Source organism: Bos indicus x Bos taurus, chromosome 9 (assembly GCF_003369695.1).
Source record: "Bos indicus x Bos taurus breed Angus x Brahman F1 hybrid chromosome 9, Bos_hybrid_MaternalHap_v2.0, whole genome shotgun sequence".
In the NCBI taxonomy this organism is placed as follows: domain Eukaryota; kingdom Metazoa; phylum Chordata; class Mammalia; order Artiodactyla; family Bovidae; genus Bos; species Bos indicus x Bos taurus.
This window is the reverse complement of record NC_040084.1, coordinates 95,855,160-95,869,671: the sequence shown is the minus strand read 5'-3', so window position 1 is coordinate 95,869,671 and position 14,512 is coordinate 95,855,160. Positions and strand designations below refer to the sequence as shown.

Below are 14,512 nucleotides of genomic sequence, written 5' to 3'. Positions count from 1 at the left end.
AGGATGCCGGGCCGATCCTGCCCTAGGAACGTCAGACTGACTTTTCCAACAGCAGGTGTCTGAGCAGAGCAGTAAGGTAACTTCCGAGGATCTTTCAGGGAGGAAATCCAGCCCGGCCTCCCGCTCAGCGCCTCCAGCAGCTCAAACCTGCCCTGGTCAGTCTCCAGCCCCTTATCGCGTGTGCTGGGAGCTAGGCCATGACTGCATTGTGATGAGACCCCCGTATCCCCCTGGAGTCTCAGCAGGACCCAGTAGAATCACACCCTCTTCTTCGCTTGAGCACTGATTCAGTTAGGAAGGGAACAAGACTAAGTGGTGGGGGAGGGCACAGTGCCTCTTGCTGGTACACACCAAGCTGGAGGATTGCGGCAGGTCAGACCAAACCCCAGAGGCAGACAGACCTCATGGCCCCAGCAACCCTGGGCCCTCCACAACTCAGCCACAGAGGAGCGGAACAGACTGTATGCTCTGCAGCCCGGCTTCCCCTACAGGATGCGGAAGGAAAGGGCCCAGCCACGCTTGCCCGGTGCCTCCTGCCAAACTCATCATGTAGATAAGGGAGCGTAAAGGAAGGAGGAAAAGCAGCAGTGTTCTAGGGGTGCTGCAGGGTCTCCACCCCCAAGGAATGCCGGGAGCAAGGGCTCATCGCTGCCCCACCTCGGAGCATGGCCCATGTCCACCCCCAAGGAATGCCGGGAGCAAGGACTCATCGCTGCCCCACCTCGGAGCATGGCCCATGTCCACCCCCAAGGAATGCCGGGAGCAAGGGCTCATCGCTGCCCCACCTCGGAGCATGGCCCGTGTCCACCCCCAAGGAATGCCGGGAGCAAGGGCTCATCGCTGCCCCACCTCGGAGCATGGCCCATGTCCACTCTCCAGGCCTGTTGATGAGCAAGGCAAGCAGGCCTCGAACCAGGCAACCAAGCTCACAACCTCTCCTGGCAAATGTTCCTTCAGCCTCCACGGCCGATGCTTCGATGCCTCCTTCAGAGGCATCAGAGTTTGCAAAGAGGAAGGAGGGCAGCCTTGGTCCACAGGCTCTATCAGCTGCCACCACACTTCATCTCAATGGGACCCAAGGTCCAATGCCCCAGGATCTAAGATGAAGCTTAAAAAGCTAAACGATGGGGCTTCCCTGATGACTCAGTGGTAAAGAATCTGCCTGCCAATGCAGGAGACATGGGTTCGATCCCTGATCTCTGGGAAGATCCCACAGGCCTCAGAGCAATTAAGCCTGTAGGCCACAACTATTAAGCCTGCGCTCTAGCGTCCACACACCACAACTACTGAAGCCCACACACCCTAGAGCCCGTGCTCCGCAAGAAGAGGAGACACTGCATGAGAAGCCCGTGCACTGCAGCTAGAGAGGAGCCCCCGCTCGCCACAGCTAGAGAAAAGCCCGCACAGCAATGATGACCCAGCACAGCCCAAAATAAACAAATGAAATTATATTTTTTAAAAAGCTAAATGGTGAAAGCAGAGCCAAGATGGGAAAAGCATTTAGGCTCACCACCACCAACCGCCCCCCAACCCCGGCACATCCAGAAAACCGACCCACATCATGGCATCAGCACGACCCTGATCAGGAAGCTGCTGATGGACACTTGTTGGGCGGCCTTGTCCCACCGATAATGGAAGGTGAAAAGGACGGAGGCGTGGAGGGAAGGCAGAACAATGAATTTCCGAATAACTGCAACACCTGGAAAATGAACATTACAGCTGAAAGACAACTTTCTGTTCAAAAGAGCTTCAAGATCTAAAAATGATCGCCAAGATCATTAAGACATTAAGGCAATGAACATGAAACTCACCTAGCTTTTTGATTTCGTGCGTTCGCTCGTCTCTCGTCAGTGGGACGTAATTCATCTTCCGGCCACTTTCTCCGTAGCCCAGAAGGAAGCCCCGGGATCGGCGTGGACTCTTGGCTCCAGACAGGCGCGGTGCTTTCCACGCCACTGACAGCCGGTCGTCGGAGGAGCGGACTCGGACGCGCAAGGGCTTGTTGGGCACGTCCTTTTCTTAAAGAGGACACGACACAAGACCGTTAAACAGCAAACCCCAGAGCTCCCGACAGAGGAGGGAAAAGCGTGCCCAAAGATGGAGCCACGACAATCAGCAGCTGGGCTTAAGACATCCACTTTGGGTAACCAGTTCTAGTAAGAACATTCTTCCCCCAAGGGTATCAACAGTTGGTATCCACCCCACACAGGAGGCCGAGAGGTCTCAAGGATTTAAAGTGAAAACATACCATGTGTGAGACTGCCAGCCAGAAATCCTGGATGCTTTACAGTGTTCCTTTTCATCTATTTCCTCTTGCCCCCTTAAAGCCAAAAACTATATATCCTCTGGTGAAAGCAAAGGGTCAGCATAAAATATAGCAAACACACTTTCATGCTATTTTTAACTGTCCTCCTGGAAGCTTTTCCTCTATAAGTTTGGGGAAAAAAACTGGGCTTTCCTTGTCTTTATGGGGACTCACTAAGAGCTCAATCCTTCTTTTTGGTTTTGATCTTAATTTCTCTGGCGTGTCCAAGTCGTGCCCCTTCAGACAAACCCTGCTGCTATGCCCCACGTCTGCTGTTGCCTTCCCGCTAAATGAATCCATTTCCAGCACTCTTACTAAGCTGAAAGTCTCAGGAGTCACTCTCATAGTTAACATTCTCAAAGCAAGGCCAGTACTTAATGTTCGAAGTTTTGCTTTTCCATCGATTAAGAGCTGATGATACGGTTGGGAACAAGGGCTACAGACTACGTGATAACTACACTGCCTGTTTCTGACAGCGGGCCACGTTCTAGCCCTGTCGTGGGATCCAGTGACCCAGTGAGTGTCTCTCTGGCTATGTAAGCCAGGTTTATTTCCCAAGCATCGTTCCTCCCCTACGTACATCACCCCCATCACCAATTCTAATTTTATTAGACTGGAAAACTCCCACCTAAGTGAATATTTTAACACTAACTAAAACAAAACAAACAAACAAAAAATGTCATGAGTTGGCGTGAGTTTCAACAGCATAATAATAGCCATTGGAAATGGTTATGCCAAGAAGTCAGTCACCAGACTGTGTCTTTGAACCAAAAGGAATATCATTTTGTATATTAGCTGCAGCTACCTAATCAGTCACTGGGCACCCTCATTCCTAAAGGCTGCTAAAAGAATATCATATCATGGTTCAACAAATATTTTCCCCAATACACAAAGCAGTGATTATGGAGATTTTTTTTGTTTTTAATCCCACAGCACAGTCAATAAACTAACTATTTAAAATTTTGTCTTGCACCCTGGTGATGTGAACTCAACTCAGCTTTATTCCAAGTTCAGAGATGGGCTCTCCATTTCAAGAATCTAGCCTCTATAAAAATTAGGGACCACCAAGCAATATGGAAAGGACAAATATGCACATCTCTATAATTGAAAAGAAAATTTGTCTCAAGTGTTTAGTACGAATAGTCCAATTCATTAACAGCACAGTACTGATTCATGGAATGAGTTCCTACATTAATCCGATGAGTTGATTTTTCTTATGAGTCCCAATGGGGACCTCTTCCTTCATACTCCTAAGAACAGGACGCTCAATGTTTCTAGAAAGATCCAGACTGTCGAATCTCATTAAGCACTTGCATTATCTGTGGGTGACTGTGGATTTTCTTCATCAGCATGTGTCACTGCTGAACAGACCTTGTCCACTTGTGGGGCTAGGGTAAGAATCGTTTTTTAAAAGCTGGTAGTGAAAATATCTGGTAAAAACGACTCACAAGATGCAAAATCTAGACAAGGGGCGGCATGCTTAGTCTCGATGAAACTTTGGTTTGGTTTTTGAAGTCAGCACATTTTTGGACGACGTGCATCAGAACAAAATAGACAACCAAGTTTAACTTTTCAGGAATAGTGTTTGCATCATTTTCAGCTTTGTGCAAAGTTATGAAACTTGACGTGAGCCATAGGCAGGGGAACAGAGGTCAAGAGAGGAAATTTTAAAGGAAGCAGAAAACTTGGCTTCATTCTCTTTACATTTTCCGAGTCAAGTTGTACTCTGTGTGCCTCCAACACAAACTATCACCACCTACAGCACACTGTTTTATCAGAAGCCCCTCTGATGAGCGAGCCCACAGCCTCTCCCAGGTAAACCCCCTGAGGCTGGCGTTTGGTTCCAGAGTGTCCAGCTTTGGGCAGGCATCAGGGCTTTCGTTTTTTTTTAAGAAGTCTATAACGTGAAAATGATGTCTGCCTAGAGAACTGACTTATGAATAGGGCAGTGGGGAGGAAGGAAAGGGTAAGATGAATGGGGAGAGTAGCATGGATGCATATACACTACCATATATAAAATAGACAGCCAATGGAAATTTGCTATATGACTCAGGGAACTCAAACTGGGGCTTTGTAACAACTAGAGGGGTGGGAATGGGCGGCAGGTGGGAGAGAGGTTCAAGAGGGAGGGGACATATATACACTTAGGGCTAATTCATGTATGGCACAAATATTGTAAAGCGGCTAGCCTTCAATTAAAAATAAATTATTTAAAAATTCTGTCTGCCAATAATACATGGTATTCATTTACTCTTAAGAAAAGCTCATACCTCCTCGAGGGACCCTCGGTGATGCAGATGTGAGAAATGACGCCTGCTCGAGCTGCCACAGGCCATTTGCACTGCTCTTCTTCCCAGCAGGACTGGCAGGCTCCCCTCCACCCCCACAGCGGGCACAGGCTACCTCCTTGGGGCAGCGGCAAATGTGGTGGGTGTCCAGGGTGCTGTCACCAATGTGCCCAGCCTCAGGGTTGCCCTCTCCACTCACTCTTGTCCTAAAGCCCTGAGTGACACAACCACTCTCCCCACCACTGCAGAGAGCCACCCATCCGTCTGGGACTTCTGGGATGATCTCCAGCAACACGGGCAAGTTGACCGAAAACACATGCGTGGGTCTAACAAGATTCAGCTAAGCAGTAAATCACTGAGCAGAGATGGCGTCCCGGCTCTGTGGCCCGGCCCCCGCCCTGAGACCCGGCCAGCTCATCTACTTCACAGTGGAGCCAGCATCGGTGGAGAGCAAGCCTCGCCTCGGGGCCTTGGGGCTTCCCTGGTGGCTCAGACGGTGAAGTATCCACCCACAGTGAAGGAGACCGGGTTCAATCCCTGGGTCAGGAAGATCCCCTGGAAAAGGGGATGGCTACCCACTCCAGTATTCTTACCTGGGGAATTCCATGGACAAAGGAGCCTGGCGGGCTACAGTCCATGGGGTCGCAAAGAGCGACTAACACTTCTTCTTCATTTGGGGAGTGTGGTGGGCCTGTGCTCCAGAACAAATAACCCCTGACACTCAAGAGCAAAATTTCAAACAAACAGAAAGGAGGAAAAAGACCACTGGGATGTCCTGAAGTGCCGGGGTCCCTGAGGAAGAGGAAGAGGGGAAGTTCCAAGAACAAGGGACTCTGTCCCAGACGAAACAGGTTTTGGCCTGGGATCCTGGCCCAGGCCAGGCCCACTAAATCTCAGCCACACTGCCCAGTGGCAGGGACAGCAGCAGCCCCCTCGGACCGCATGGGCTCCCCCCAGCCCCAGGCTCCGGGCTGCAGTCCAACCCTCCACACCAGGGTTCGAAAACAAAGCCAGGCCTGCTGAGCAAGCTTTGGCAACAGGGCTGAGGCCAGCCCTATGACCAATCACACTTCTCTTCTACAGAGAACCTCACACTTGGTTACAAGCTCTTGCTTGGTTCGTTTTAACTGTCCTTCCAACATCTCTCAGGTGAGGAAGTCAGATGTCACAATCCCCACAAGAAGACTGAGGATCGGGAGGTGAAGTACCTGACCCACGGCCGCATGGCTAAGTGCCAAGCAGCAAGCTGAATGCAGCCACCCTGATGCCAGCCTCCCCGCTTGTCCACCGAGCCCCGTCCGCTCATGCCATCCCAGCAGCCACCCAACCTCTTCTGCTAATAAACGTGAAACATGGGTTCTAAGCTGGACAGGCCCCCTTCCAAGTGTGAGCATACTGCCTTGCACAGTAGGCCTCACATTTGCAGGTATGTGTTTTGGTTTTTTTTAAAAAACTCCTTGGATAGCAAGGAGATCCAACCAGTCCATCCTAAAGGAAATAACCCTGAACTGGAGGGATTGATGCTGAGGCTGAAGCTCTAATACTCTGGCCACCTGATGCAAAGAGCTGACTCATTGGAAAAGACCCTGATGCTGGGAAAGACTGAAGGCAGGAGGAGAAGGGGACGACAGAGGATGAGATGGTTGGATGGCATCACTGACTCAAGGACATGATTTTGAGCAAGTTCTGGTAGATGGTGAAGGGCAGGGGAGCCTAGCATGCTACAGTCCATGGGGTCATAAAGAGTTGAACACAACTTAGCAGCTGAACAACAATAACAGTTTTGAGTTGGGGTAGCCGGTGAACAATGTTGGGATAGTTTCAGGTGAACAGAGAAGGGATCCAGCCAGCATGTATACATTTTTTTCAGTGGATCAGACAGTATAACTAAGGAGCCAGAGAAGCTACTCAGCAGGTTGTCTTTAGCAACCAGAGAAGGCCACCGACTCTAGAAACCAGAGTGAGGTGACAATGTCATTCCACTGTACTCAGCCCTAAAGCCAGCCCCAATTTTTTCAAGTACTTTGAAAAGTTCCTTTCTTTAATGCTCTGGATGAAACACACCGTCAATTAGCTTTTATAGATCTTTACTAGATCGTCTGGGAGCCTTCTTTTAAGCTGATGTACACATGAAGAAAATCTGTTCCTGTGGTTCAAGTTCACTCGCAGTGAGATTTCCTAAGTGTTTTCTCTAAGCTGTGTGTGATAGCCCCACAGAAGCCTTCTGAAAATTTTCTAATAAATCCCTGTAAGCCTTTTCTCTTGAAAACAGGAAGTCACCATTGCCAAGAGGAATGATGTTCACATCCACCCGTGCTAAGTATATTTTGAACCTGGCAGGACACACTCCCTCCATTGCTCTGGAGACCATTCAACCAGGTAGATGTTGCTCAGAATGAATTGATCTCAGAAGACTTACATCGATTAATCACACACCGTCCACTAAGCACGTCAGTGAGGCGAAACGCTTCCCATGTAAACTACAACCAACATCTGAAAGCCAGGCAGAATTAGAACATCTCCCCTGATGAGTACTGCCAGCTATGCAAATTGGCAAGTATTCTGAAATCATAGGGAGTCAAAAAAATCTGTTCTTTTCACACACAAAAAAAATCCAAAATTCAACATGATGCTTTCTTTGCCCATTTACAATTCAGCGCTATTAAACGCGTAGCTTCTGAATTGGGCTTCCATGGGCTCGAAAGCCAGGGTCTGAATCTGAGTCCAAGTCTCACTGCCTTTCGAACTTCAGCTTCCTCCTTGGTCAAGCAGTGTCTCTGTTACTGGGTTTTGTAATTCACACTGTCCTGACATCTATCAAGGACACATTAAGTGCTCATTGTGTTTGTGATCGGTCGTGATAAAAACCCTCTTTTATCAGATTCATGGTGGGCAGGCGGCTCCTTTCAGAAGGTGAGCTGTGGTTGCATCAGAGTTTTCTGTGCACGCTAAAAAAAAAAAAAAAAATGTGTTTCAAAGAACCTGATAAAGAATGCACCTGCAATGAGGGAGACTTGGGTTCAATCCCTGGGTTGGGAAGATCCCCTGAGAAGGGAAAGGCTACCCACTCCAGTATTCTGGCCTGGAGAATTCCATGGACTGTATAGTCCACGGGGTTGCAAAGAGTCGGACACGACTGAGTGACTTTCACCTTCAGAACCAGACGGTTGCAAAAGAAGTGGACTTCTTGCCAAAGACTCTACACTGAAAGCCTTCTCATATACGAGGCTGTCGACACCCAGCTGGCTTTGTTTGCACCATAAGCGGAAAGCACCATTCCTCGTCCTTGTTAGCATCTCACAGTCACACCACTCTGAGCCGGCCCCTCCTCTTCATTGGAATGAAAGTCCATGGCCCCGGCTGTCTGGTGACCACTTTCCCTGGCCCGGTCTCAACTAGCAGGATATTCCTGTTTCCAGGAGAACGTGAGGGATCCCTCAGTCTAGAGCTTCAGAGAGCAAGTGGTTTGTCCCACTGACCCACCTGACACCCACTGCACTGGCCTCCAAGCTTCACGCAGACAGGGCAGTAACAGCCGCCCTTCCCCTCGCCCAGCCTCGGCCCCAGGCGGCCTCCCCACCCTTCCCAGGCATCAGACCTCAAGGCCACCAGGGACACTGGTCTGAGGGCGGGAATCCACCCACGAGGCTGGACCACAGTCCTCACACTGCACTGTGCATCAGAACACCTTGGTGGTGGGTGGGAGGGGACTTGTGGAAGCACATCCCCTCCCACCTGTATCCAGGACAGGTGAGATTCGGGAGCTTCTGTGCACTTGCGATGAAAGAGCCTGATTAGGAAGAGGTGAGGGGGTGTGGGGGGGAGGGAAGGTGCACTGCGGGGCGGGGAGGGGGAATGACACCAGCTGTCTCAACCAGAGGAACCAGACACATGCCTGCTGCCCCTATGCTGAGTCTGGGTGCCCTCCCCGCCGATGCTGGCTGAGGCCAGAGTACGGGCAGGTTGGCAACACCTGACAGCCTTGGTCTGTCATGGGCTCCTTCTTCCCAGGTGAATTCCCACACTCAGTCCCGCTGCAACAGTCCCCCTGCAAAGGCTCCCAGAGCTCTTCTCCCCAACAACCAGATGTGCAACACTTACTCTAAAGTCTCCCGTTAATGCCCCAGTCTCCTCTCCAATCAAAGCCCTCTGTACATTTAACGATGCACTGAACTGCAGTTTATTTGGACAAGCCCAGCTATTTAACAAGAGAGTGTTAGACACTCAGTCATGTCCGACTCTTTGCGACCCCATGGACTGTAGCCCACCAGCCTCCTCTGCCCACCGGATTCTCCAGGCAAGAATGCTGGACTGAGTTGCCATTCCCTTCTCCAGGGCATCTTCCCGACCCAAGGATCGAATTTGTGTCTCTCTCATTGCAGGCAGATTCTTTACCATCTGAGCCACCAGGGAAGCCCAAGAAGAGGAAAGGAAATCTCATGCCTTCACTTCAAAACAGTGTCTGTCAGAGCATCACCAACCTTCATCATCGACTGGATCCCTGCCAGGTAAGGCAGTGGACAAGCATCCTCATGATAACCCAATAAACACCCCATTTACGGACAACGGAAGTGAGGCTCCAAGAGAGTAAGGGAGAATCTCCAAGCCAGACAGCATCAGGCACCCAGCTGGCATTGGAACCCAGGGCTTTTGGGGCTGCATCCCTGGTTCTCTCCACCCCTATTTAGAAGCTCACAGTGGTTGCAGAGTTGGTGTCACCTGCAGCCACACTGTGGCATACACACAGTGCCCGTCTGGGAGAGCGTCCCCCTGGGAGCCCCTCTGGGGAAGGACTGCTCTGCGGAGCCAGGCATCACCGTCTATCTAGGACTGCCATATCATGAGCATCTCTGCATTCAGAAGATGCTGGCTAAGTTCCCAAGGGCCTGGCTGCCCTCCAGGGAACGTGGGTCCATTCGTCCCATCAGAAGCCATTCATCACACCGTTCCCCTTACATTTACCCACGTTTCAGTCTCCCAGGGCCTGGCTGCCTGCTGGGGAAGCAGAGTGGACACCAAGGGGAGAATTAGACTGACAGGCACGAATCTCAGCATCCTTCAGAGACACTGGCACAGCGCCCCTAAGCCATCAACCGGAGTCGGTCCATTCCTGCTGCTTTTTCAGGGATTGGGAGAAAAGAGAAGTTCTTGAAAGAAAAACAAAGAACCTTGATCACCCCCAAGTAAATCAGTGCCAATTACTAATGATAGTAATGTTAGGACTGTGGAAGCCCTTTATGAAGCGTGTAAAGCTAACTTTCAAAGCAAACAAACCTCAGAGCCACCAGTTTAAGATTTCTACCGCCCCCTGCCCAGTTCTTCACGGATTCCTCTTCCCTGCTTCCTAGGGTCATGCAGGGACATCCTGGCTGTCACCAGATGAGGAAGCTACAGGGAACCCAGGGACAGTGTAGACAGAGGCCAACCCCACAGGCTGACACAAGGCCGCCAGCATCTGAGCCACAAACGTGGTCCTCAAAACTCCAGCAGGACCATCTCAGAAACAAAGCAGATGCTCCAGCCACCCTGGGACCACTCCATTCCAACCATCTTGTTTGACTTGGCTGTTTCACAGAAGTGCTGGATCACTTTACCACTGAACAGAGCCCCTCACGCTCTTCACTGAGGTTCATGTAACATCGAAGAAAACAAACTCAGCCCCCACAAGCCTGGAGCATTGGTAACTGATCCACAATCTCGGTTTTATCTCAAAATTGCATTTAAATTGTATAGACTACCCTATAATATTTTGGTTTGTCTTCAGAGTCAAAAATAACATTTTAAATGACCGGCCACCAAGAAAACACTTCCCGTTGGACCTGCCTGGTGTCTCTGCCAAGAAAATAGTTCCCATCATGCTTTCCTGGCAGTGCGATGTTCTCACAAGTTCTGAGGACCCAGTTTGAGAAGCTTCAAAGAATGACTGGGATATCAGCAGCTCCAGGATGTCATCCAAAAAGGTCAACAGTTACTGACCTTGATCCCAGTGAGTGAAAGTCATTCAGTCCTGTCTGATTCTTTGTGATCCCATGGACTGTAGTCCGCCAGGCTCCTTTGTCCATGGGGATTCTCTAGCCAAGGATACTGGAGTGGTTTGCCATGCCCTCCTCCAGGGGATCTTCCCGACCCAGGGATCGAACCCAGGTCTCCTGTGTTGCAGGCGGATTCTTTACCATCGGAGCCACCAGGGAAGCCCAAAGGCCCTATAATCCCAGCGGTGATATGAACATCAGTGAAGACTACACCACCAATGTCACTGCACAGGACCAAGGCGGCAGAGGCCGAGTCACCCCCAGATGGTGGCCAGCAGGACATTAACAACAGGGGCAAACTCTACACAGGAACTCAGCGGCCCTACAACCGTCTGCATGGACACGCCCCTCAATCTCACAGATCATAAAACCTTTGAGGGGACTCTCTGTGTTCGTTAGGTCAGCAGTCTCTCCACTGCCACGCAGGCAGAGCTAGCTAAGGTCCCTGTGTCCTACTCAGGGCAGTGGCTCAGTGATAAGCCTGGAACAGCGATATCAGTTGCCAAGGTCCTCAGCCACCTGCACCAGGGGTGAGCCCTAGCCTGGCCCCAGCTCCCTTGTTCCCCATCCCTGGCCCAGCCCTCACTGACTTAGCGTGGAAGGCAAGAGGGGGAAATCTTGCAGGGGACCAGCTGTAAAGGTTCCTCTGTGAAACTTTACATGATGAAAAAAGGCATCATTGGAGCATCTGATCTGGACCCATCTGCTGGTGCTTCAGTTTTCAGCGGCACTTCCTGAGGGCCCTGGAGGAACCCAGAAAGCAAAGGAAGCGAGCCTCCTTTTCTGAGTTCCTCAACGGCTGAAATGCGGACCTCTGGCGTTTCCTCACCTCACTGTGGACACAGAGACAGCCTCCTGGTCGAGGTAAGCTAAGAGAAAGGGGTGTTAGATGTCCTAAGGGAAAATTTTCCCAGGTTTTTGCAGCTTGGTTTGTTTTGTCTAAAGCTCTTCTGCATTTGTTTCATTTGGGAGCCAAAGAGTTGGCGACGCAGTTGTCTTCTAGAAATGAAAGCACTTTTTCTGTTAAACAGCTATTGGTTAGCTCAGTTTTTAGTGCTATCCAACATGTCACCTGCAAAGAAAGGTCCAGTTACAATACCTGAATAGGTTGACAACTGAGCAAAGAAAGTGGTTTCTTTTGGGAAAGATGTCTACACGCCCAGAGATCCTTTATAAGAAGCTGCACCCCTCTTCAAGGGCATCACCTACTGCTCCTCCCTGCCCTCCTCCGCCCTCAGACACCAAAAGAAAAGCCAGTGACAGATACTCAGAAAATGGCACCCAGCCCCCAAGATGCTGGCTCCACCAGGACATTGGGTTTGTTAACTACTGCAGGTTCCTCCAGGAGGCAAGGGCAAGGTCGGCTGACGTTGCACCCAAGGCCCACACACGAGGACTGTGGGGACAGTTCATCTTCCCAGCCGCCCACAGCCCCTGCCCATTCCATCAAAGCGGCCACTCCTCAGCCTCTGAAACAAGCACCCGTCCGTTGGAGGGAAGGGCCTCGCTCCCCGTCATCTGCGTCTTAAGGATTCACTGAAAGGAAAAACTATGCGCAGATATTCTCATTCATCAGTGTAGACAGGGAGATGAAACACCGCAAAATGTGGGTTTCAGCCCTGGTGTCCAACAACTTCTGCCTCCTCCAGGCAGCTGGCCCGTGCTAAGTCCTTCCCACAGCACCCTTGTCTGGGATGGAACTCAGGAGTCCCGCCCAAGAACATCTGCACGCAAGCCTCTCTTGCCTACTTTTTAGAATAAAAGAATGGACTCTGAGGTTGATGAAGTCTAACCACATTCTAACCACATGAAGAACTGATGCTTTTGAACTGTGGTGTTGGAGAAGACTCATGAGAGTCCCTTAGACTGCAAGGAGATCCAACCAGTCCATCTTAAAGGAAATCAGTCCTGAATATTCATTGGAAGGACTGATGCTGAAGCTGAAACTCCAATCCTTTGACCACCTGATGCAGAGCTGAGTCACTTGTAAAGGCCCTGATGCTGGGAAAGATTGAAGGTGGGAGGAGAAGGGAATGACAGAAGATGAGATGGTTGGATGGCATCACCAACTCAATGGACATGAGTTTGGGTGGACTCCAACTCATGGGTGGACATGAGTTTGGTGATGGACAGGGAGGCCTGGCGTGCTGCAGTCCATGGAGTCGCAAAGAGTCAGACACGACTGAGCAACGGAACTGAACTGAACCACATTATAATGTGAGAGGCAGCTTGGAAACCAGCACCCAGATAAAGAGATCTGAGCCATGGAAGGATAAAGATCTGAACGTGGAGGGAGGTGAGCTCACAGCAGGTGGGCCTGACTCCACAGAGCAACCAGCCCTGAGGAACTCCGGTCTCCAAATGCATTTAACACCATCCTTCACCCAGGCCCCTCCAAAGAAACAGTGGGCAAGAACCAGGACCGCTGACTAGTGACAGCACCATTCTAGGGGGACCAAGCAGCCTGCTGGGGCCACCCCTACAGTCAGTGGCTGAATGAGATGGAGGTGCCCGAGCTACTGACATACAGTTCAACTTCCTGGGCATGGATGTGGAGCAGAAGCAGCCTCTAAATGCATTTCACCCAGTAAACAATCCTTGAGCGCCTACTTTGTGCTCAACCCAGGCTCTGGAGATATAAAAATGAGTATATCATTGTCCTGCCCTCGAGGAGCTCACCCCCCCAGGTCAGGAGCCAGAAACCAGGTCTGCCCTCCAAACTGCATACTTTAAAAAATCTAATAATTGCATGAGAGAGCTACTGAGAAAAATAATGTCACAGACATTATTAATTCCCTGTGGGCCAGAGACTTTTTAAATTGAAACTAGTATATGAAAAGAGGATGGTCTTTGATTCATAATTAATTTTAAAACTTTGGAGCAGGGAATACTTAAAGCTCAAGTCCGGCCCACAGCAGCCAGGATCTGGCTCCAGGTTACACGGTAGTGCCCCCAGGGCAGAAGCAATGGAGGATGTGGTTTGCTTATCGCTGCACTTCAGCGGCTCCTCTTACCCAGTCATACTAACATGGGTCAGTTTAAGTGAGTTAACATGGTGTCTCCTTGGCTCATTTGGCAGAAAGCCTGCCATTTGCACCCAGAGAAGGAAGGCAGCACTTCCAGTGTATCACTGGAGACGATTCTTTATCCTGTGCGCCTCTGTGTATTCACTCACAACCTCAACACCCAGAATCTATAATTCAGTGTTTCTTCCTTGGCCAAGATGAGTTCAGGATTTGCTGGGCTAAAACATTCTCAGTAGGGTGGAGACCAAGGCAGTCATTTCTCAGCAATGGTTCCCAAGGGCTTGCCAAGCTTAGGACCACTCATTCAGAGTGCCTTAGTGTTGTTAATTCATGAAATGTCAGAGCTGAAAGGAACCCTAGAACCTTAAAAGGAAGTTTAGAACCTGAGAGGGTTCTTAGAAAGGAGCCTGGAGCCTATTTGGGGAGCCCCATCATTGTATGGCTGAGACGTCTGAAGGGTCTCGCTGTTGATTGAGCCTGATTCTGGGGTGTAAGAGTCAGCGGTGCAGATGGTTATGGTTGGATGGATTCATTATGCTGTTAAACCAAGAGATTAGGGAAGGAGGCAATCTCAAAACAGTGGGATTAGAGTTTTCAAATACCACATCAGTCACATCTACATAGGGACTTCCCTGGTGGCTCAGAAGGTAAAGAGTCTGCCTACAAGGCAGGAGACCCAGGTTCAATCCCTGGGTCAGGAAAATCCTCTGGAAAAGGAAATGGCACCCCACTCCAGTACTCTTGCCTGGAAAATCCCATGGACAGAGGAGCCTGGTGGGCTGCAGCCCATGAGGTTGCAAAGAATTGGGCACGACTGAGCGACTTCACTTCACTTCACATCTACATAAACAAACTAGCAAG

At 50.3% G+C, this 14,512-nt stretch overlaps 1 protein-coding gene across 2 annotated transcripts in view; it reads right to left on the bottom strand.

The window, feature by feature from the left end:
* FNDC1 (fibronectin type III domain containing 1) overlaps positions 1 to 14,512 on the bottom strand; it is a 111,325-nt gene that overhangs the window by 58,568 nt on the left and 38,245 nt on the right. For both annotated transcript variants that reach the window (XM_027551960.1, XM_027551961.1), the window contains one exon: positions 1,812 to 2,018. In XM_027551960.1, coding sequence (XP_027407761.1) covers positions 1,812 to 2,018 — 207 coding nt within the window. The remainder of the gene's footprint in view (positions 1 to 1,811; positions 2,019 to 14,512) is intronic.